Genomic DNA, 23,813 nt, shown 5'->3' on the forward strand with positions numbered 1-23,813 from the left:
GACCCCTAACTGTTCAGCCTTGTGTTTGGATTGATTTCTGGTTCACAACTATTTTAAATTAAAGCAACTTTAAGACAATAAAAACTTGATCAAAGTCTTGTTACTGAGAAACCAGAATGCGCAAATCTTGAAGACTTTGATGTGGAGGAACAAAGCTTTGATCTGACTATTACAAAGTGCTCAAACTGCACTGTAAACTCTAATGCTCAAAGTAGTTTAACATATTAAGTACTGTTAACTAATTGCAATTAGTTCAAATTAATAGACCTTGATGAGTATTTAGAACTTTTTGGTATTTATGAGCTTGTAGAAATGATGCTTTCAAGTTAGCTAAACAAATTTGATATTTTAAGTGTCTGTAAGTACTTAAGTAACAGTAACTGTCACCTTAAAGTTCCACCAACTTAAAATCTTTCAGACTAGCGATTTTGTGTCTGACATCATCAGGGCAATAGGTCAGTGGTGGCTCAGGTGTTTTGCCTGCGAAAGGCCCAGGTTCGATTCACAACAACTGGATGAAGTGCCTGTCCCAAGCCCAGATAAAATAGGAGGGTTGTGTCAGGAAGGGCATCTGGCGTAAAACCTGTGCCAAGCTTGTGTGCACAAACTCAAAAACTCATAGTTCTGTTTACTTAAAACTGGAAACATCATTACTTAAAAAATTGTATGTAACTGATTACCTCAAATTTTTTTCCGTTTTGCCAACTTATTCAGGTTTACAGTGTGGAAACATCTTCCTTAAATGTTTGGAAAATATTTCCCAAGAGGATTTTAAAAGATAATGTATTTATATTAGTCTTTATATTTATATAATACATATAAGTGTCCTAGTCCCCTACGATAAGCTCCAGGCCTCCTGCAACCCTGTACAGTATGAGCAGTATAGTGAGTGAGTGAGTTAAATTGAACTGAGTTACATTATATTACATTATGGAAATTATCAGCACTAATAGCTCAAAATAATTGGTGTCTTTTTCAACCTTTTAAATAAATAAAATAGTAAATATATAAAATGATCTGCACTTCAGGATCTTAATTTGATTTCATGATCTCCCACAAAAAGCTGTATCTTTTCTGAAACTACATATACGAACCCTCCTGACTGTTCTAGTCCGTACCATCTCAACATGACCTCATCATCAGTCTGACTGTCCCATTCAGAACTCACAAACACCAGTCTGCTTGTGTAAGCCTTCTGAGCTTCAGTGTCAGTTTGAATACATCATAATATATTACTTTGCTTCCCACTCACAACACATTAAAAATAAATTTAATACAGATACAAGGTTCTCACCTACTGCTAATCTAAAACAAATGGCAAAGTGGAAGAATGCACCTTCAGGAGATGCATTTGCACTGTTCTGTGGTGCATCAGAGAGAATGTGTGTGTGGGTTGAGCATGAGACGGAAATCAGAGGTCAGTTGTGATTACATATTTCTACTGCTTTTATAGCCATGATAATGACTGGTTCTCTCAATGAATGTTAATGAATATCAAGTGCACACATTCTATTGTGTTTGCTACCAACTGCAGGCTGTTATGGACGTTAATACAACAGTGCAGTCATTCATTATTATAGCAGGAAAGAATGAACATTGATGAAGCTTAATGAAGAAGTCAACAGGGAGCATGAGTAGAAGACACAAGGTCACAAAAATGCCAACTAATCACAAAGACTTGTTGTTTCTCTGTGTGGGGAAAAAAACTGGAGAATTATTTTTTATATACAGTAAATTGCAGGCTTCCGAAACCTTTCGTTACACCAGTGCTGTGAGTCAGGACATGCTTGGATTATCTCCAAGAGGATAGACGGGAGCTCAAGTCCCAACAGGGTGCAGGACTCTTCTTGCTCCTGTCACACAGAGAAACAGCTGTTGCAGCACACACACACACACACACACACACACACACAAATAGAAATGTAAAGACAACAAATGAACCAAGGTAATTTTAGTCTTCCTTTAAAAATGAACCCAACAAAAACCTGGGGCAAGAATTAAAAATTAATTTGAGTGGGGTGGCATCATGGTATGTTTCTCAAGAAATGCAAGATCCAACTGAAGAAGCTCCTGTTCTACATTGTCATTAGAGTCCTTTCTTACATCATCCATAATTGTCTTGTACAGGGGAGATATCAAACAGGAAACGCAGTGCATCATCCACTCAGCTGAAGAGATCAATTTTTGTCTGTCTGTTTGTTTGTGCTCGCATCACATAAAAAAGACTGAACGGATTTTAATGGGGTTTTCACAAGTGTTTTTGGCCGAGCATGAAGTAACATATAGGCTTTGTTTCATTGCAATCGGCGCATGGGAAGAGAAAATACGCTACTTTGAAATGTTAATGGAAAACGCCTAAAAAATTTTTTTTTTTTTTAAACAACCTTGGAAAAAATAATTAGGTTATCTCAAAATTCAACAGATGGTGCTGTGCATTTTTAACACATGCTTATGAGCGGGTAACACGTACAAAATTTAGCTCATTTCGAAATTCAACCTACCCCATTGTAACTTTTTAAAAACATGCTTATAAGTGTGTAATTAAATTCCATGAGAACGAAGTCACAGGCACATCTAGTTGTTAAATAAGAACATGCATTAATTTTGTAAGTAACTAGCCAAAGTGAATAAATGTTTTATAGATCATGATAAGTTAGCAACCAAGGAGAACTGTGATTACCCATGTACTTTACAAATAAGCTAGAGACCTGCTAGTATTGAGACAAATACTCAATACTAGCACTCAATACTCAAAAGTGAAATTCAATGTTTTAATGACATTCTTAATTTTTTTAACAATGGCAATTATGATATTGAGAATAAATAATTATTCTATAAAGTCATGTTGCTATACAACAACCAATATTCAGTATGAAGTCTTTTATTCTTTAAGGCATGTTGGATCAGGCTGGGCATAGAATAAAAAATAATAATAATCTGCAGTACTCTGGTGTACTCGCTCAATCAATGCCTGCTTGATTCCTTTCTAAAGATTATGTACAGAGGATGGTTTGTTAACTGCTACTGCCTTCTTCACCTTTGTCCAACAGTATCACCTGTTTGTGTACAGTATCACCGTTTGTGTACATGGAGATCTATAATACATGCATATGTTATCTTGATACTTCTCACCACCACCATAGATTTATAAAATATAGCTGGATATAATCAGCCATATAGAAAATATTAAATTTTACAATTGTCCAGGAAAATGTGATGTATTGGGAAGAGCAGGGACAGTCCCGTCCAGCACTTTGCTTCTCTGCATTCTTGAACTATTAGTGGATTAACTTCTCCGATAACTATCATGTGTTCATCTGACTGAGAGTCACAAGCTTAAATGCAAAGAGCAGCAGTGGGATAGATATTGGTCACCAGCCACAATAGTAAAATGAGCAGTAAAATGTCAGTCAGGCGAGTCATAAGGTTACGGACATTGAATTCTGTTTGGAGTCCATAAAAGGTCATTACATCATATTAATGTTCTTAGACATGCATTTTACAATGATGAAATAACCGTCTCTATGAGAGTCTAATGATGGAAATCAGTCTCTAATGCCGTAAAAATGCAGAGCATGCTTTTCTTTAACTTTGGTTCATTTTTCCAGTGTTCTTATGTACCCACCATGTGGACAGGAATAGTATTGCAATGGCACTTACTGTATAGCACTTTCGAAAACCAAAAATCTTTACATTATATTTATCTAAAACAATAGATTACTTCCAAAAAACAGACCGACTGGCTTACTCTCTCAATAAACACAGATTGTTTAATTGATTATTTTATCAACTTTGACTTAGTTTTCTGTGGAATTTTGAAACCATTTGTTTAGTTTTCTTTAATGAACTGTCATAATTTATATTTAAAAGTTTATGAACAATTTCACCTTCAGCTTCAATTGCAAAGTCATATTAAGTCTTTATCTGTAATCAATAAGTCTTTATTGAAAAAGAGTTCAGATTTCTTTATTGGAAACTAAAGTCGTCCTCATAAGTTTGCATCTTTTTTTTTTTTTTTAGATTTTCTTCCTAATTTAGTCATGTACAATTCTTTCCCATCACTAGAGGGCTCTCACATTAAAGCTACTTACTACCATTCAGCCAGGAGGGCCGAGGGCTGTCACATGTTTCCTTTGAAGCACGTGACACCAGCCAAACTTTTTTTTTCGAACTGGTTTCTCACGCACTGTTGGGGGCGGCGTAACCCACTCGGAGGACAATGCTATCCGCTCCCTCCGTGTGCACGAGCTTGGCCAATTTAGATCTCTTGAGACCTCCGGCTGTGAGAGGTTACAGCATCACCCGGGAACCGAACCAGCGATCTCCGGACGAGCACTTGTGCCACTCGGAGGCCATAAGTTTGCATCTTTAATTACATTCAATCACGTCTTTGTGCATTTTATTCAATTACAAATACTTACAAAGACTACAAATAGACAAGGAATATTTCAGCTGGAGCATTAAAAGAAACATTTGGCGATTGCGCTAAGACTTAAGTTAACTTCGAGAACATTTTAAGCAAACATGAAAAACAAAAAAATATGCAGCAAAAGACATCAATAAGCCCTCAGAGCCAAACTAAAATTGTTTGGAAAAGCTCAAGCACAAATTTACAGCAAACTATTCAGATAGTCATCTTACAGCACATCACTCAGTTATTACAATTAAACTTAAAAAAGCGTATTTACTAATGATAGTAAGGAAGTCTAGACTCATTTACAGATGCCTGTAAATTTTACATTTGTTTTATTTTTCACTATTATTACTTAATGTCTTAAATGTGACTCGCTCGCTCGACAAAGTTGTGAAATGACACGCAGCACACAAACACATGATTTTTAACGATTATTTTACTGTCAGGCTCTTCAGAACCAGAAAGTGAGGGAGTATAACACTCACTGCTACTGACTTTTGACCTTGTCAGAGAGTTGAGCAAAGCCAACCCGGTCCTCGCCCCTGTCATAGATGCTGTAAACTTGTGTGAGGAAAATGTCCCCAAGAATCCACATAGGACCGAATGGAGATGCAATATCTGTTGCTTGAAAGCCACTTATACAAATCTTTTTTGCATGTACTGTATCCTAAACAGGAACAAAAGAGATCATTTTAATACCTAATGTAATTATATTAGTATGGCACTGTGTGTGCGAGTGTGTGCGTGTGTGTGCACAGTACATACACTCACTCTGCGGATGTATGCACGTGGATGGAGCGCATACTCAACTCCATTAAGTACAAAAGACACCACAGGCAAACTGCTGATCCGGGTGCAATCAACAAGAAACTGTAATCCAAAACATATTTTCATTAAAGTGAGTGATGTTAAACATCATGGGGTGCACTGTTGTATGAAAATAAATCAACAACATGGTAGAATGATACCATGTTACTGAAGTTATTTTCCCTAAAACAATAAGGGTTTTATTTCTCTTACACCATAACAGTTGTTTTAACTGTACAGTATTTATAATTACATTAAATATTGTGAAATTTTTTGCACTTCTAAGTGCATCCTCAACACTAAGTTCCTGTTATAGTTCCTGTAATATATATATTACAGCTTGTAACGAATACTACAAGGCAATGATGCGTGAGACCCTTGAATAATTATAATAATATAATTAGGAAATGTTTCTTATAATCTTATAATTACATGTTTTCTTTGTTAGATATCAATGTCTGTTAATCTGTTTATTCTTAGGTTAAAGTGTCCATTACATGATCGATTGTGACTAAGCTGTTAGAATAAGCGCATTATTTAATATAAACCTGTAATTATAGCTGAAACTGTTGTCAGGGCTGCTGTTAGAGAATTTAACAGTGTCATGTTAGAAGTGTCATTACCAGAGCAGTGCCCTTAATATTTAAAATATCTGTAATATATCTTAATGCATTTTTTAAAAAAGTAATAAATAATATTAATCCTCTTGCTTATATTGACACTGGGAAGACACAGCCTCTGGTTTAAAAAAGGAAAAAAAAAGTCATGTGCTTATTCTCTCCCAAGATTCCAGCACACAAAAAGACAAACTGTCTGTTTATGCAACGACATCCTTGACTCATTAAGGATTCGTAGATTTCTCACCTGTACATCGGTATCAGACGATATTCACCTTATCGGCAAATAAGTTGCCGTTTATTGATGTTTTTCTGATGTGTGGCATCGATTTTATGTTGTATTGGTTAATTGTCGTCTGACTGGGACAACAGTAGCCGACCCAGGTGCAGCTTCAGGAAACACTGTAATGCCACCCAAAACAGCCACCTTTGCCATGACCTTCTAATGTAGCATGGTTTAGTGGATAAGAAAGAGCCAAGAGCCTGTACTTAGCAATAGCCCCAGGATAGCTGATTAGCATACAGAGCTAATTACTCACTTTTATAGGATTTCCCACAATGCACGTTTCTTTTTTTTTCTTTTTTGCCCTATCCTTTGCATCCTCTTCTCTTACACCGACTAACTTCATGTTCTCTCTCACTGCATCCATAAATCTCCTTTTTGGTCTTCCTTTAGACCTCCTGCCTGGCAGTTCGAACCTCAGCATCCTTCTACCGATATATTCATGGTATATCGTGATTCTGACTTTATCTCCAAAACATCTAACATGGGTTGTCCCTCTGATTGACTCATTCTTGATCCTATCCATCCTTGTCACTCCCATAGGGAACCTCGACATCTTCAGCTCTGCTACCTCCAACTCTGCCTCCTGTCTTTTTTTCAGTGCCACTGTCTCTAAGCCGTAGAGCATCACTGGTCTCACCACTGCCTTTCATTCTCGCTGATACTTTTTTGTCACATAACACACCTGACACTTTTCTCCACCCTTTCCAACCTGCCTGTACACGCCTCTTCACCTCCTGTTGCTCTGGACTGTTGACCCCAATTACTTAAAGTCCTGAACCCTCTTTACCTCTGCTCCCTATAGCCTTACCGTTCCTCCTGGGTTCCTCTCATTCACACACATGTATTCTGTCTTACTACGGCTAACCTTCATTCCTCTGCTTTCCAGGGCATACCTCCACCTCTCCAAATTTCCCCCCACCTGTTCCCTGCTCTCGCTACAAAGCACAATGTCATCTGCAAACATCATAGTCCATGGAGACTCCTGTCTAACCTCATCTGTCATCCTGTCCATCACCATAGCAAACAAAGAGGGGCTCTTAAAAATAAACATCATCCTCAGGTGCACTCGTCCTCTGTACACACATTCAACTTTAGTTTACAGTAAGAAAAATTTATGCCAGTTTGTGTTATTATTTGGCATTACTATATAACCAGATTGCTAAGCTTTTGATTGTTACAATGTGCACACGAAAACATATCCGGTAATGCACAAGTGAAATACACAAGAGCTGTAACCCAACTAAAAACAACATTGGTATCAGTCATGTCATATAAATTTCAACATCGATATTGGCCTAAAATTTCACACTTGGTACATCCTTAAATATCATTTATAATTAACCATTCAAACAGCCTACTAGGATGATTTCAGTGTTAAACCTCCCTACACATTAAGCAAAATCACATTTACTGTTCATAGTGGAGAAACAAGAAACAGGGAACATACCACACAAGATGATTCTTGAGTTTTATGGCATGTTGTCAAGTTGTAACCAAAAAGAAAAACTCCTGTAAAAAATATCCTGTAAACGTAAGTAATTGTCACCTCTCCTGTGTGTGTAGGCGTAGCTCCAATGAGCTGCTGAAGGATCAAGACGTACGCTGTCGGCCCCGTGATGAGAGTTGTTCCTGTGTCAACAATCGCCTGGCAACTGTGAGAGTGACAGAAGGTAGCACTTCCCTGAACCTTGATTCTTAAAAAAAAAAAAAACAGTAGGGGTTAATTATCAGGCTTATTATTGTTATAGAGGTGCAGAATGTGTGTTCAGTAAAGAATAACATATGATGCTTGCTTTCTTATGCAAAAATCACCCTTTTTTTTTCCTCCAAAAAAACTACTGAACATTCTGAAATATATTAAGGTTTGATTCCCATCCTGGGTCCGTGTGCATGGAGTTTGCATATTCTCCTTATGCTTGGAGGGTTTCCTTTGGGTACTCCAGTTTCCTCCCACAGTGCAAAAAGATGTAGCCATATTTAAGTTTATTGGGCTTCCCAAATTGCCTATAGTGCGTGAATGTGTGTGCATGTGCGATCTGCAGTGGGCCGACACCATGTCCTGTGTGTACCCGCTTCGTACCCAAAGGTCCCCACACACGACTTTAACAGGATAAGTGTTATAGATGATGAATGAATGAACCATTGAAGTATGGAAATGAAGACTTATTGTGTAATGAACTTACGCATCAATTTTGATCTGCCAGTAGCCTTTTATAGTGACTGGAAGCCAGTTAATGGGAGGACGGAAGAGCTCATCATTCATCCCTCCCAGCATCAGTTCTCCTTCCAGAGCACTACTGCCATCATTCCTACTAAAACAATCCAAAGATCAAAGTTAGTAGGCTTAAAGCGGTTTGATCAAACTTACCAATTCATAACCTTATCCCTACCCAATTATCACAGTACTTAAATGTACTAGAAATTCCTCCACTGTGGGATAAATAAAGGTATATCTTACTATCATATGTCAAAGTCTGTCTTTTTTTTTAATGATGTTGTGGACCATCCAAGAGAGTTCAAATCTTCTATTTCATCTACATTCATTCGCTCATCAGCTATCTCTCTCTCTCAAAGTCAATAAGACAAAACCATAGCTTGCCATGTTACTCAAATCAAAGAGTCATACAGTACTGTACAAACAGCCATCATTCATATTCAATTACATTACATTTAAATTATGTAGATTAAATTAAAGAAATGGGAACAAATCTTTCATTGTGACATTTCATGTCAATGTGGCTGCACAATTGACTTATGTAATAACCTCAACAGCAACCTCATTTCCCCTCTCATCTGTTCCAACCACTCAGCATTCAGCATCACCAGTATATTAATCACCGGTGTGATCATCTGTCATCATCTGCATCTGATTCTTATTGCTTCATGCTTTAAGATTTTTCATGCTTTAATGATTTATAGGTCACTGTGTGGCTCAACAAATAAAAAAAAATCCACTAAAACTGGTCAGGTCCAGGAACTGGATTGAAATTGAGAATCCAAAACTTCCTTCTGGAAGTCTGGAGAACTATTCTTCAAGAATAAAAAACAGTTAGCAATGCCCAGATATCATCATATTTGTTAATAATACAAAATAAAGCATTATCATAACTATTGATTTCACTGGTACTGTTACACATTACCATTTGGGGCAAATAAAACAGTTTACGAGTATCTGGGGCCTTAAAATGGTCTTTCACTACAATCTGAATAATTTGTCACCGCTACTGTCTGAATCTCTTGTTGCTGCTTATCCATGCTTACTTGCTAAGGTAGAAGGAGAACATGGGCTTGTCCACTTTCTTCTGGTTCATCATGTTGTCAAATACAGGCATCCCAAGCCCCTCAGCCAGTGAGGGGTAACTGAGGCCCAAAACACCATCAAACTTGGTCATGACAAAAGACATGCCTGGCTCGTACACTGATTCCCCAAACGTCTGATTCAGCAGAATCATAGAGCCCACCTATACAACATGGCACCGTTATAGAAGACATTCAGCACAGGTACTGGAATCTCTGGAATTAATGTAAGATTGTGAAAACAGAATACAGTGCTGTAAAAAGTATTTGTCTCTTTCCGATTTTTATTTCATTTTTGCATATTTGTCACATAAATGATGCAGTTTTTAAATGATGATTATTTTATTTATTAGGGGAAAAGACTGTTCAAATCGGCCCTATGTGGAAAAAGTAACTGACCCTTAAACCTAATCGCTGGTTGTGCCACCCTTGGCGGCAACAACTGCAATCATTGCTGTGGAGGAATTTTAAGATCCTCTTTTTAGAAATGTTTTATTTCAGAGTCACATTGAAGGATTTTCCAGCATGAACTGCCTGTTTAGAGTCATCACAAAGCTGATGGGCAGATATTCGGCTTTTTAGCCTTAATAAATGAAATCATAAAAAAATCATTTGCATTATGTATTTACTCAGGTTATATTTGTGTTCTTTCTTTTAGTTAAATATCTTTTGATAATCTCATTCATTTAAGTGTAACTAATATGCAGAATAAATACAGCACTTTCACAACAATTACTTAAGTTGTCTGATGTTTCCACTAAGGGAGGAGGAGACATTGCCTTCAAAGAGAGCTATCCAATTGTAAATCATATTAATACAATTACTCATTTAAACCTTTATTGTCTTTATGGCAATGTGACCTGTGTCTGCATTGTATTTGGCTTTACCCTCAGTCTATCTGTAGCCATCACACCCATCAGGTGGCCAGAGCCATAGCGAATGCCAAAGATTCGGCCATCATGAACGTAGGTGCTCGAATCGACAGCCTTGAACTTGTGATGTGTAGCTGTGCCAAGAGAGGAACACAGTGACCGGTGACCCAAAGCCCTAGCTCACTAGCTATGAATCATATGGGCTGATTTGGCCAAAATGAGCTGTCTAGCTGTGGCTACATTACAGCATTAAATTATACACATTAACAGTACAAAATGTAAGTTAGTAAAGCGTTTTCTTTAATATATAATTGAGGTAAATGTAGGATTTTATCAATGTTTAAATATTCATAATTTTAAGACAAGTAGAAGTGTTCATTACCACATGCATGACTGACACAGTAAGATGAAGGCACCCATAAATCAGCAGATCCAGTGTCAAAGACCACAGTGAAGTTCTGCTCTGGGGTTCCCAGACTGATCTGTCCGTAGTACTGTGCCTTCACAACACATCATCCAACATATGTGCTTAGTTATACTGGCCTGAAATAAACATATACACCAGTATGCAATGCTTACACTAGGTAAAAGCATTTGTAGCCAAATAGTTGCAGACTTCTATCTGGAGGTCATGATGTACAGTGGTGGCCAAAACAAAAGTGAAATTTAATGAATAGTAAGTAAAGGTCCTGCCACATGTTTGCTGATCCATTAACTAAACTAGCTGATTCTTAATAGCTGAATTCTTTAGACTTCAACTAATTGGTGACATCATCCGTTTTGTGCACAGGGAGAACTGTACATGGCATATGTTGTCTTAATACATTGGGCCACCAGTGAGTGTTATGAGTCAATTTATATCCCAATTTCAACAGGTTAGCTGCTACCCATTATTTATTCATCCATTTTACATTATGATCAGCCAGTCATCATTGAGCTAATCTCTATCTCAAGTTAAATAATCCTTACTGCAATTTAACAACACTTAACAAAATGAGCCCCTAATAATCTGTAATACCCTGCGACACTAATCACATACTGTTTAAAAGCACTCACATCCATGAAGTTGTAGAGTCTCTCGGCTACTTTGCCAGGTTTGAGAGCTGCCAGTTTGGATGGGTAACACTGAGCATAGCGATGAGAGAAAGCATCAACCTGGTGATCTTTCAGAAAGTCATTCAGCTGATTAGTGGCTCTTAAATGACTCCTCAGAGTGGACATCTTCATCAGAGGCACCCTCAAGTCCAAATGTGTATTTAAAAAAAAATAAAAAATACAAGCAATAGTAGATATTACCAATAACTTTGAGGATCAAACTTTCTCCCCACCCATAACTTCAACCTCTTAAATTACTACACAGCAATTTCTTACCTTATGAGGCCATGAACTTCATATATACAACAGAGCAGCAGGAGTATTTGCTTCATCTCGATTACTTGACAGCATCTATCTTTCTATTCGCAGGTTTTATGAGTAGACGTTGATACAGAAAGGTTGACCCAACTGACCAATCTCAATGGTAAGTAAATGTTGGATGAATTTAAGGTTGCTGTGACCTTGATCTCTGTATTCTGCTTGCTTAAAACATGCCACACAACTAATTGTGCAATATGATTATGCTATTAACCAATAGATTGGGTCAGTACTTTTGTTTACACCCAAACTGTCATGTGTGTGAATTTATTTATTTATTTTGTAAGCGATTGTAAACACACATTTACATCACTTTTACTGCTGACAAAAATGATACATTTTTCAACTTAGACTGTTAACCCAGGGAGTCAGGGACAGGATACCTAGAATAAACCTTAGCAATTATTACATTAATTCAGCTTATTTATCCACAAATTTTTAGTATTTGGTCTAAACTGATATTGCTATAATTTTGCACACCATATACACAATACCACACCAGTATAGGTCAAATTAGGGAAGCAATAAAAAAAAAAAAATAAGAAGAAGAAATTTTTATTTCATTGCTGTTAATTAATTGCTGTCAGTAGAACTAACCGGTGGGGGGAAACAAACAAACAAACAAGGAGACAAAAACAGGTTCTAAAGTTTTATTACTGAGTAAACAAAGAAAGCCACATGGCCATGTTTGAATAGCGACAGGACACAGACAGCCTCTGGAGTGCTAACTGTGCAACACATTGACATGTGACCTAAAGGAGGAGGCCATTGCAGGTAATAAATACACAGACTGCTTTCCACACACTCTGGTTGTCCTAACATGGGTGGTGATCTGGTACTCGTTTCCTGGAAGAAAATTATGCACTTGGTAAGTGTGTACATGCTTAACTACGGAAAGTTAATCCAGTACTGCACAACAAATCAAGTGAGGATGACGGTCAGCTGAAGCAAAATATCTATGTTAAACAAAAGTAAATAAGCACTATTTCAAGAGTCATCATAACAGTTATATTACGTAAGCAGTTTTAACTTACCTTGGTGCGGCCTTGATAATGTCATCAACACGGAGAATCATCTCGGCTGCCTCTGCAGCACTTAGCAGCACCTGCCTCTTCACCTGGAAGCTCTCTGTGACGCCCAGCTCAGCCATGTCACCGACTGTGCCTTGCCTCATATCTATGGCAGAACAGGGTTAAAAAGATAAAAAGGAGCTTAAAGACGAAGTATAACTGATTGATGACAAAATATTTAATCAAGATATTTTTATTTAACATAAAGCATAACTGTGTGTGAGACACCATGCCAGGACTCACCCAGGCCAAAAGTGTTCTTATTCTCCTGGTGAGCGGCTCTCAGTTGAGCCACGAGGTCTGCGCTGTCATAACCTGCATTATCCGCGATTATAGTCGGGAGCTAGAATTCAAACACGTTCATTAGACTAATCAATAGAGGTAATTAAAAAAAAATGCACACATTTTACGTTACATAACAGAAATTCAACCCATTTCCACCATATCTATACCCAGTTATTTCTTATTAATTTTCTTTTACTTCCACTCAATTATGTGCCACTTAACTGACATAAGGTATCCTGAGATGAAGTATAAAGTATTTCAAATAAATAAATTTGATGCACTCTCACCATTCTCAAAGCTTTGGCGAAAGACTCCATAGCCACAGCTTCTTTTCCGGGGGTTCTGCTGGCCAAGTCCATCACTGCTTTAGCCATCAACATTTCTGAACAACCTATGAAAGAAAGGAATGTTTACTTTTTTAAAGAAATAATCAAATTTTTAAAAACTTTACATGACAAACAATAAATATGCATTAAATTAGTCTTATTTTTGACGCAACATTGTAGGACATGTAAAATTATTTAAAAGAGAAAAACTAAACAGGTATGATAATCTTCACAGACCTCCACCATAGACTGTGCGAGTCTCTTTAATGGTCTGAGACAACACACACAATGCATCATGGAGAGAACGCTCAGCTTCGTCTAGAATCTGCTGTGTTGCTCCACGAAGAACAATTGTGCAGGCCTCACCTAACAAAGACAGAATGTTGAGCTATTAAAAGTATTTTAATGGCATACTTGTTCTTAATTTATTTGCTGAGAAGTAAACATGCTCCAAGTGTGGTGACTCCATCATTATGCTCCAAGTGTAGCCACTGCAGTTAAATGACCGCAGACTTTCCAGGTTACAAACCGGAACTTTGACAATATATGTGGAAAATCAACTATACTAGTGTCAAAATAATAAAAGTAAAGGGGAAAAAAAATAACTCCTCATAAATAACCCATTCAGCAGAACATAGGAACAGCAGCAGTAGAAGTAGGTACCTACCCATTTCCACTCCAGAGAAATGGATGAGCGTGTCCTCTCCGATCATGACCTCCTCGATCAGTTTACAGTGGCCCAGCTTTACCAGCTCAGGGTGATCAAAGGTCGATGCGATCTCCCCTCCTGAGGAAGGAAGCAATCCAGTGTTAACAGCAAAAAGTAAACATACAGAAGTACAATTCACCTCCATTTTTTCCTGTTATTAAACAACTACCACCATTAGTCCCCATGTTTTATACAACTAATACAGTGAAACTTTAATTACTGCGAATTACGTAGTCTGTGAGCATTTTGCAAGACAAGCTAAATTTTTAAATACATTTTAATTTGTTAATTAAACACAGTAGCCACCCTCCTCTCCCCCCTCATCTTACTCCAGCCACAAATTCTTTTTAGAAGGTAAAGTGCAAATATTATTTACTTTATATGTTGTACCACTCATTTTATATTTGGTTGGGTTGTTGATCTTAACATTTGAATTTCCATTATTTTATATGGAGAAAATTCACTTTGATACTAGAGTACTTTGGATTACAAACATGCTTCCAGAACAAATTATGCTCACAAACCAAGGTTTAACTGTATTAATGTCTTAACCTCGAGGCCTATCAATTAAGGTAAGAGGTGAACGAGTGAAAAATGTTGACAACCATTATGGGCTCTTTGAAGTATGTATTCCTCAAACCCTCCCATTCAAGACATCAACACTTAAGTGAAAACTAATAATCACTTGTAAAACCAAGTAATACAAGTTGGGAGTTTGCCTCATGTGTGACCCATAGTCTTAGTGTATATTTATGGGCTTTATTTCTAGTTGGGTATGACCAAAAATTTACTAAAGCACTCCCACAATCTGCAGTCTTTTATCTACAAACCTGTGACCAACGCCAGACGCTCCACTCCAGCAAAATCAGCATGTTCGATGGCCATGACACCAGCAGCAGCAAAAAGCTGCTCAGGGTAGTTATAGATCAATTGTCTGGAAAAAGAGGAATTTGGACAGACTTTCAGTCACACCATATTTACATGTCGTATAACAGTTAAAACTTTAATATGAAATGCTATACTGTGAATACAATAAAGTTCTGCCTTTTGAAATATTTTTTACTTTTAGTTGTAATAGAGTTAGGTGAATTCTTTGTCTAAATTTTAGTTGTACCTATTAATGAAGCAGTTAATGCCATGCTTCAGAATGCGCTCAACTTTCTCCTTCATCTTCTCTTTCTCTGCCAACTCAATTTCTGCCACTTTTGCTGTAGAGTCCACCCGCACTCTAGAGCCAAAGATCTACAAAAACCACAATCCGACAATGAATGGGAAGGTTTTTCCATTTCTTATTTTTTAAAAGGAAGAAAGGGGGGGGAAAGAAGCACAAATAAGAGCATTGGATGATTTAAAGCTGTACCTTGATCTTGTCTGTGTCCATGCCTGTGTTAGCAACAAGGATGTTTGCATTCTCAATCCTTTTGGGCTGATTAACACCAATCTTTTTGTCAAGTAGGAAACCTGTTAAACCAAAAAGAATTAACATGTGTTAAATTATCTATAAAAACCCTACGTAGATTCAGATGCTAATGAACACTTTATGTCTTAAAAATAATTCACATTCTGACCTTCATCCAGGTAAGAGTCTATAAGGCCGCCTCCCAGCTTCTTGATCACATGGATGGCTTCCAGGTTGCCAGAGCCCTTCAGTCGGAGCACTGCCTCCACTGCCAGCTTGGCAAAGTGCTCCTTGTGATGAGTGAGCAGTTTGGATGATAAAGTGGTGCGAGAGATGTTCAACAGATCCTCCTGGAATTTTACCTCATCATTACTGGAAATGAAGAGAAGACCTAGTTAACATGGGTTAGGAGGGCTAAGGGTAGGTCTTATTTAAACTATGCACAACCAATGTCTGCATCGCAATCTGTGCTTGTTTCAGTACAACATAATGTGCAATATTGAAGTATACAGCGGTTTCTGGCACTTTCCTAAAATCTACATTACTGCAGATTCCAGGACTTCTGCCACCCTCACTGGATAACACGTCAAGTTGTTTAAAAAAGGTAGCGTTTGTTAACTTGTGTTTCACCTCTGACCTATCCAAAGGTGTTAAACTTCCAGATGCATGAAAAACATGCAGGTAAGTGTGTGTGAAAAGCATGTTGGGAAGCATACATGCAGTAGTGATGGGTCGTTCATGAACGATTCGTTCTTTTTGAACGAATCTTTTACATGACTCAGAAGAACGAGTAATCATCACAAAACCTCCGTAGGTGATGTACAGGAAACAGAATTGAGCGATTCTTTCTCAATGACTATTCTAGTCCGAGTCGTTCGTTCTTTTGTCACGTGACCCCCATAGATGCTATGCAAGGCAGTACACAGAAAACAGAATTGAACGGTTCTCATCGAGTCTTTAAGTCCTGAGTCGTTCGTTCTTTTGTCACGTGACTCCCATAGACGCTATGTGGTGCAGTAGATTCAAAACGCACTAACGACTTAGACTGGAAGATATGATGGTGAGCTACTCATTCTGTTTATCATAATATGTCTTTAGCTGCCAATATTTTCATTACTGGAACTACAGCCAAAATTTGTGTATGTAGACGTATTAGGGGTCTTTTTATTGAAAATGCAACATTTTATTTTATTAAAAATAAAATGTTTTTTTTAATTTATTAAACCCCGAAATTAATTAAATGACTCAAAAAAGAAAAAGAAAAAGAAAAAAAGATTCGTTCATTTTGATTCAAAGAACCAAGTCACTAAAGTAATTTAAACTTCCCATCACCAACATGCAGTCATGTATCTTGTACACTCCAGCAAACTTGTAATATACATTCAACTTTACACTTAGACCAATTTGTATTCAATCATAAGTTTGAATTTAACAAAAAAAATATTTTTAAGTAATATCTAAAATCAGACAACGTAAAAAAAATTTCCGCTCAAACTCATGAAATTAACGTTACCCATGGTCCACTGCAGCCTCCCTCAAGGCCTCGCGAGCAGCCTGGGTGGCTTTCCTCCAGCCTGAGATAATGATCTGTGGATGGATCTTCTTGGCAATCAGCACCTCTGCTTCCTATTGTACAACAAACACAGTCATCATTGAGCCATGTTGACTTAAACCTTGTGTTGTCCTAAGGGCCAAAAATGACTCACCGTCATGTTTAACAGTAATGAAAATTCAATAAATTTGCTTTATTTTAGAGACTTGGTGAAGGTAGGTTATTTTTGACCCATAAGACATGGAGAGGACAGACTAAAACAGAGAGGAACAGGAATCACAAGGCACATAAACCAAAATTAAGATCAACCAGTATGATGGTACTACTAATGTTTGTCATGTGAAATAATGCAGGCTTGAGAAAATTCATATTAGGGATGCAACAGTACGCAAGTCATAGTTCAGCACGTACATTAGTTTTGAAGTTTTTTTTCAAAAACAAAATGATATTTTTTTACATTAAAAATCTTTACATATATTATGTAAAAGTTCTTGTAAAGATAATTAAAATGTACAAATTTGCCAACAGTGGCAAACTGGCAATAATTCCCTGAATGTATAAGGAATGCGAAAAAGCCCCATACCCATCACCCATGTCTACGTATCTAAATGCACGAAAAATAGTAAAACCGCTGAGCATAAATACGATACAACTGTTCCTCAAAATAGAGGATATTTAAAGGATATCGGTTAAACATTATTTGCACTATTTGCTACTGGTAACAGTAGTGTTACTATTTTTGCCTGTGAGTCTGTGAACCCGCAACTCGGGTATTACCCCAAACACTAGTGTTTCCCCATTCACAAAGTGACATTAAATTAACATGGCTCTGCACAGCATCCGAAATAAACATAAGGCCTCTCACACAAATTTGAATATGCGTACCATTACACCCCTAATTCATAAAGAATCAGAATTAACGTGTTTAAAAAATTGGAGAAAAATAGGCTACGGGGGAGGGAAAAAAAAATACCAGCCAACTTTTAAGAAAATATTACAGAGATCATAAAGCGTCTAAATGTTTTTCAGAAATATATCAAACTCTTAGGTCAATAGGTTCATGCCTTACTCTGAGCAGTTCTGCTGCCAGCACAGTGACAGAAGTAGTGCCGTCTCCAACCTCATCATCCTGGACCTTAGACATATCTAAAAACAAGACAATATAAAAAGGGTTATAGTAACATACTACAAAAAGCTTTAACTTAGTCCTGCCCCCATTATCAACTTAACTAGACTAAATGCAAATGTGGACCTACTTTATACACACAGCCAATATAACTCACCGACAAGCACTTTAGCAGCAGGGTTGTCCACACCGATGGCTTTCAGAATGGTTGCTCCATCATTGGTCACTGTAACAGATCCCTCACGTCCACCACCCAAGAGGATTTTATCCTGCAGTGCAAATGAGCAGGTAAGAACAAACAGAACAAAACTGAGCTATAGTTACCCAAAATATTCAACCATTTACATACCATTCCTTTTGGTCCAAGTGTACTTTTCACCAGATCCCCAATAGCAATGGCACCAATAAAGGAAGACTAGGAGAAAAAACACAGATTTAGCAAACGTGCTTCTGGGTACATAGATTCTTGATTTCCGTATTCTTGACCAGTTTGAGCGGTTAGGATGAACCAAACAGGCTGTTTGTCCAAACCCTGGATGCATACTGATCAGCAAGGTAAAACCGTTAACATAAAAGATCACTAGTGTCCTGCACAGTGTCGACCTCAACTACATTGAACACTATGGGATAAACATAGACTTATTCACCATCAATGCCTGACCACACTAATGCTCTTCTGACTGAATTAGCACAAGTTAAAACTTTCACACGGTCACACTTTAAAATCTAGTGGAGAACCTTTCTGTGACATAGAGATGCTTTTCTGAACTCCAGAAAAGTGGAGTTTAATATAAACGCAACCAGAGCTAAATCTGAAGTGAGTGCATACTGGTTGGAAGATTACAAACTTTTGTCTGTGTAGGGTCTAACCTAAGATTTAATAGTTATTCTGCAGAAAGTACTTACCAGGCGAGCAGTCTCAGCTCTCTCCTCATCAGCTCCATGTTTAAAGATGTTGACCGGGGCCATTGATAGGGAGGCCTATCAAATGACAACCACATGTACATAAGTTTCAAACAGTTTCTACAAACTCATTAATTCATTTAGTATTATTATTATTATTATTATTATTATTATTATCATCATCATCATATTTTAAATACACAAAATAAAATAAATACTTAGTCACAAAAGATTAATACAGGCTTAATAAAGGAGAAATAATGTCATTGTCCCACAGCTGACCTAGAATTCAAGAAGCCTGTTACATTACACAAAATTATGCAATTTTATACATGTTAATATTTCATAAACACATTATTATGGAGGATGGAATATAACAATATTAATATTAATAAACCATAAATATATGGTGCTAAAATATTGAAAAGGAACTTACTATTTAAATGTTTTATTTAATGATTTATTTGATGTAATTCAGTTTATTTATTTAAAAAAAAAAAGTTAAATATTTACTCTTTTAATTATTTATATAACTATTTATTTATTCCATGGCCACTAGCCAGCCATGAACCATAAAATTATTAAATCCATCAATCTAACTCAGTGGGCGGAGTCTAACGCTGATCAAGTCAATTGCTTTGGACTGCCAAACAATTCAACTAACTACAGATTTTACGATATTTCAGTTAAAGTTTAGGAAAATCTTTGATAACCAGGGATTAAAATTAAAGATAATACCCGCCTGACCTAGGTTTGATTTTCATAATGCACGAAGCAATGTTTTATAGTTCTCTTAAAAACAAAAGAACAGAACTACAGCATAATATTCTGGTCCATGTAGTCAAATTCAACAAATGAGCTAAAAAGGTTCACAGTGGGTCCCCACAAAAAAGCTGTCAGAACACATAGTGCATTGCAGTATGTTGTATATGAACTGGATAGCCAAAAGCTGAAAAGGGTGCCCACACTGACGCATGCACCAACAATGGGCATGTGAGCATCAGAACTGGAGCTCGGAGCAATGGAAATAAGTGGCTTGTTTTGATAAATCACATTTTTTATATCATGTGGATGGGCACATGCAGGTACTCTTACCTGGGAACAGGTTAGCACCACAATGCACTAAGGGAAGGAGGCAAGCCCGCATGGGCAGTGTGCTGCTTTGGGCAATGTTCTGCTGGAAAACCTTGGGTGCTGCCATTCATGTGGATTTTACTTTAACACATAGCACCTCCCTAACCACTGTTTGTGACTAAGTACACCCTTTAATGCAAACCATATTCCCTGCTGGTAGTGGCAGAAATGGTTCAAAAATAGTTTGAGAAACGATGAGTTTGAGCTGTTGACTTGGCCTTCAAAATCTCCAGATTTCAATCTGATTGAGCATCTTTGAGATCTGCTGGAAAAACAAGTCTGATCCATGGAGGCGTCACCTGGCACAGTAGTGTCTTGATGCCAGATACCACAGGGCACCTTTAGTAACTGTAAAGGTATGAAATAAATGTGATCACGTGATCACCCTATTTTAAACTGATGTCCTATGTGAACTCCAATTTGATTAAAAAAGTGTTTTTGGCTATGCAGATTCTCTTACTGTTTCCTTTTTTTCTCATTCTTCTCAACTTTGTGTCAGCCATGTTTCTTTCTCAAATATCAAAACACCCAATGTGTTTTGTTATTTAGATTATGTAGAACTCACCTTAATAGTTAACACTGTAACTCCTTTAAACAGCTGCCAAGACTTTTTTTAATTGGCTCATCAACTTTCGTGCTTATGTTGATTAATGTACAATTTATAATTCATGTATAATTTCATTTTACTTATATTAGTTATTATTTGACTTCTACACATGGGGCATCAGTGGCTCAGTGGAAGGCCGAAGTTTAATTCCCACCTAATGCCCAAACCCCAGCCACTGGATGCAGTGCCGGTCCCAAGCCCGGATAAAATGAAAGGGTTTGCATTAGAAAAGGGCATCCAGCGTTAAAAAAAAAACTAAACCTGTGCCAAAAGTCCAACATGTGACTTCTACATATGTATTGGCAACTTTTACTGATGATTCATTTTATTTTATCTTTCTATAAATTTAATCTTGTTGATCTCAATTGACTTCTGTTTTATTTTTGTATTGGTTTTATTTTTAATTTTTCTTTAATAAATGCTATTTGAACATAAAAGGTTCAAAAAGTGTTCTTGGGTGCTTGAAAGATGCTTATAAATGAGATGTTTTATTATTCTTAATATTTTAATTATGAAAATTTTCGGGGAAAAAAACTCTGTTAAACACTTACTCATACAGTTATTATACATGTACTATTTACATGTATTATTTGTAGCAAAATATAATCCAAGCATAACTAGTGTTACTCGAGTGAATGTGAGAGCAGCCGCTGAAGCTGGGACTCCTCCCTCGTCCTCCATCCTCCCCATAGAAACCACTAGAAGGCTCCGTTAGCCCTGCTCACTGCGTAGCTAATAAGCTAATATTAATAATAACTCGGGGCGAGTTAAGATACCGCCTGTCAGTTCTTGTTGTTTTACAAACAGCAAAACTAAATTCTATTAAAAGTGTGAAGTAAAACATTCTGCTTGACTGACTAGCATGGTACCGCAGCTAGCCAGCAAAGCTAACTGGTTACCCCGGGATTAACACAATAGACACTGACAGCTAGCGTTAGCCACGCGGCTAACTTTCAGCACATACGCACTTATACACTGTTATAATTTCTCAGCATATGAAGATAGTTTATTGGGAAACACAAACAAATACCGATAACCTCATGTTTTGCGATTGTTCTGGGCGCACCCTGTGCTAACGGCTAATGATACTCTTAAGGCCGACATGTGCGCGTGCGGGAGTGACTCAGGCTATTAAAGTCTCTGCAAAGCGCCGCTCTCTACATTCCGCACATGTTACATGTATTCTACGTTTAATCATACTTATGTCCAAACTCAATAAAAACTTAACTTAGATATTTATATTATTTAAACAAAGAGACTCACCATGGCTGCTACAGTTCAGGCGCGTGCACACACACCGGGAAGAGAGGAACCGGCAGCGCGTGAAGCTCTAAAGATGGTAAAGTCGGTTATTTTCTTTATCCAACCCACATTCGGGCAAACCCCGCCTTCTACACTACGATTGGTTAATACTTATGTAGTGACGCTTTTGTCGGATTTATTCCCCGTTTGTTATTGAATAAACGGCTTTGACGATACGTTAACAACCAATTGGCGACGATTATAGGAATATAGGTGGGGAAAATAACGCGGCTCAGAAACGTACCCAGTGGATATGCTTTTATTTTTTCAAACTAAAAGCCCGTAGCTTACTAAACTAAAATTAATCTCAAAACGATTTGGCTTTAATAAATAATTACATTAATATACACATACTTTATTATGTGTTTTTACTAAAATGACGGTATTTAACAGTCACAAAATAAATGCATTTCCCTAAAAAGCAAAGTGAAACTTTGGATAGCAGGGTCCAGTTTCACACGGCAAGTCAGTCCCCAGCCCACCTCTCAGCCCACTAGTAATGCAATAATACAGCGCAATGAAGTGTATGTTACCTTGACATAAAAACGAGTTATCAATAAACTGATAGTTTTGTAGTCTATCTGGAGATCGTTACAGCGATCCAGGACCGAGATTAAGGTTAAACGTAATAGTTTTTACATTTGACATCGTTGTCATAGCAACGTAAACAGCCGGCGAGTGTACTGTATGGTGAAATTATGTCACGATCTGTCAGTGTCTCCGCCTAGCGGCCACACCTTTTTTTGCCAAGGTTTAATTGGCTAAAAATGAATTAAGTCAGCTAATTGAAGTCAGACTAAGCTTCTATGTGTTTTGACTGTTTATATGTTGCTTCTTTTGCGTGCAAATCTTTTTATTTTAAAAACAGACACAATGTGATCACAATCCCAGCTTTTCAGAATGACACAAGTGCACAGCAGATCATATGACAAGAACTAACCAGTCATCTTCTCTCTTTCTGTCCTCCTGGATCAACTGGTGAAGTTTTCCATGTTCTCTTCATGCTTGAAGGATGGTGGGAGTCGCCATGAGAGCACAAGCACTTTGAGCAGAAGTAAAATGGCGCGGCTGGCTTTTTTTTTTTTTTTTACACGTTTTTAGATGAGAGATGTTACAGTTTCTTGTTGTGGTGGCACAGCGGAGTAGTGGTTAGCACTGGTATGCCAGGTTTCCTCCCACAGTCCAAATACATGCAGATTAGGTTAAGGGTGTACCCTGCCTCGTGCCCTAAGTCTCCTGGGACAGGCTCTACGACCTGCCACAACCTCCCACGAACCTGATCACAGAATAAAGCATATCTATATTAGTATAGACTAAGTATAGCCGTATAGAGTATAATAGAGTATATAAAGCTGTATAGAGTGAGTGAGAGTGTCTTGTTGTGTTGTCCTTTGAAGTCATTTTTTTATTTGTTCTATTCAATGTGTTAGTTTTTTTAGGCATGAAAATCAGTTATTAAAAAATGTTCTCTTTTTCGTTTTTTTCCCTAAAACACCTGTAAACTGTTTTAATGTTAAACAATGAAGCATTTTAGGTTCACTAACAGCTGTGGCACAGTTGCAGTTTTCTACTTGGCTTGCATGTATTTTGTCTCAGGCATCCCTAAACATGCATCAAATATTTAGTCTAATAAGTCATTTGCTTATCACCAATTGTTCCGGGCCTTTGACATTGAATTGAAATCAGATTCGAAT

The 23,813-nt window shown here is 37.4% G+C and overlaps 2 protein-coding genes across 5 annotated transcripts; both read right to left on the reverse strand.

Moving 5' to 3' along the window:
• Positions 1-4,377: 4,377 nt before the first annotated feature.
• Positions 4,378-11,806, reverse strand: nots (nothepsin). 4 transcript variants are annotated; one of them, XM_053508348.1, is made up of 9 exons: positions 11,665-11,806; positions 11,350-11,530; positions 10,676-10,793; positions 10,309-10,427; positions 9,386-9,585; positions 8,308-8,433; positions 7,671-7,818; positions 5,186-5,284; positions 4,378-5,081 (listed from the first exon to the last, which is right to left on the reverse strand). In XM_053508348.1, the coding sequence occupies exons 1-9, from the start codon at positions 11,718-11,720 to the stop codon at positions 4,902-4,904; spliced, it is 1,227 nt and encodes a 408-aa protein (XP_053364323.1). In that variant the 5' UTR covers positions 11,721-11,806; the 3' UTR covers positions 4,378-4,901. The 4 variants fall into 4 exon arrangements, with proteins under 4 accessions (XP_053364323.1, XP_053364321.1, XP_053364322.1 ...); XM_053508346.1 differs by having other exon boundaries at positions 5,180-5,284; XM_053508347.1 differs by having other exon boundaries at positions 8,308-8,436.
• Positions 11,807-12,342: 536 nt separating this feature from the next.
• On the reverse strand, positions 12,343-22,164 carry cct2 (chaperonin containing TCP1, subunit 2 (beta)). Its single transcript, XM_053508344.1, has 16 exons — positions 22,081-22,164; positions 19,080-19,154; positions 18,523-18,588; positions 18,331-18,442; positions 18,117-18,193; positions 17,009-17,121; positions 15,665-15,867; positions 15,457-15,557; positions 15,211-15,338; positions 14,927-15,030; positions 14,055-14,174; positions 13,625-13,753; positions 13,349-13,452; positions 13,020-13,119; positions 12,741-12,882; positions 12,343-12,552 (listed from the first exon to the last, which is right to left on the reverse strand). The coding sequence occupies exons 1-16, from the start codon at positions 22,081-22,083 to the stop codon at positions 12,522-12,524; spliced, it is 1,608 nt and encodes a 535-aa protein (XP_053364319.1). The 5' UTR covers positions 22,084-22,164; the 3' UTR covers positions 12,343-12,521.
• Positions 22,165-23,813: the final 1,649 nt, after the last annotated feature.

Source organism: Clarias gariepinus, chromosome 12 (genome assembly GCF_024256425.1).
Source record: "Clarias gariepinus isolate MV-2021 ecotype Netherlands chromosome 12, CGAR_prim_01v2, whole genome shotgun sequence".
NCBI classification, from domain to species: Eukaryota; Metazoa; Chordata; class Actinopteri; order Siluriformes; family Clariidae; genus Clarias; species Clarias gariepinus.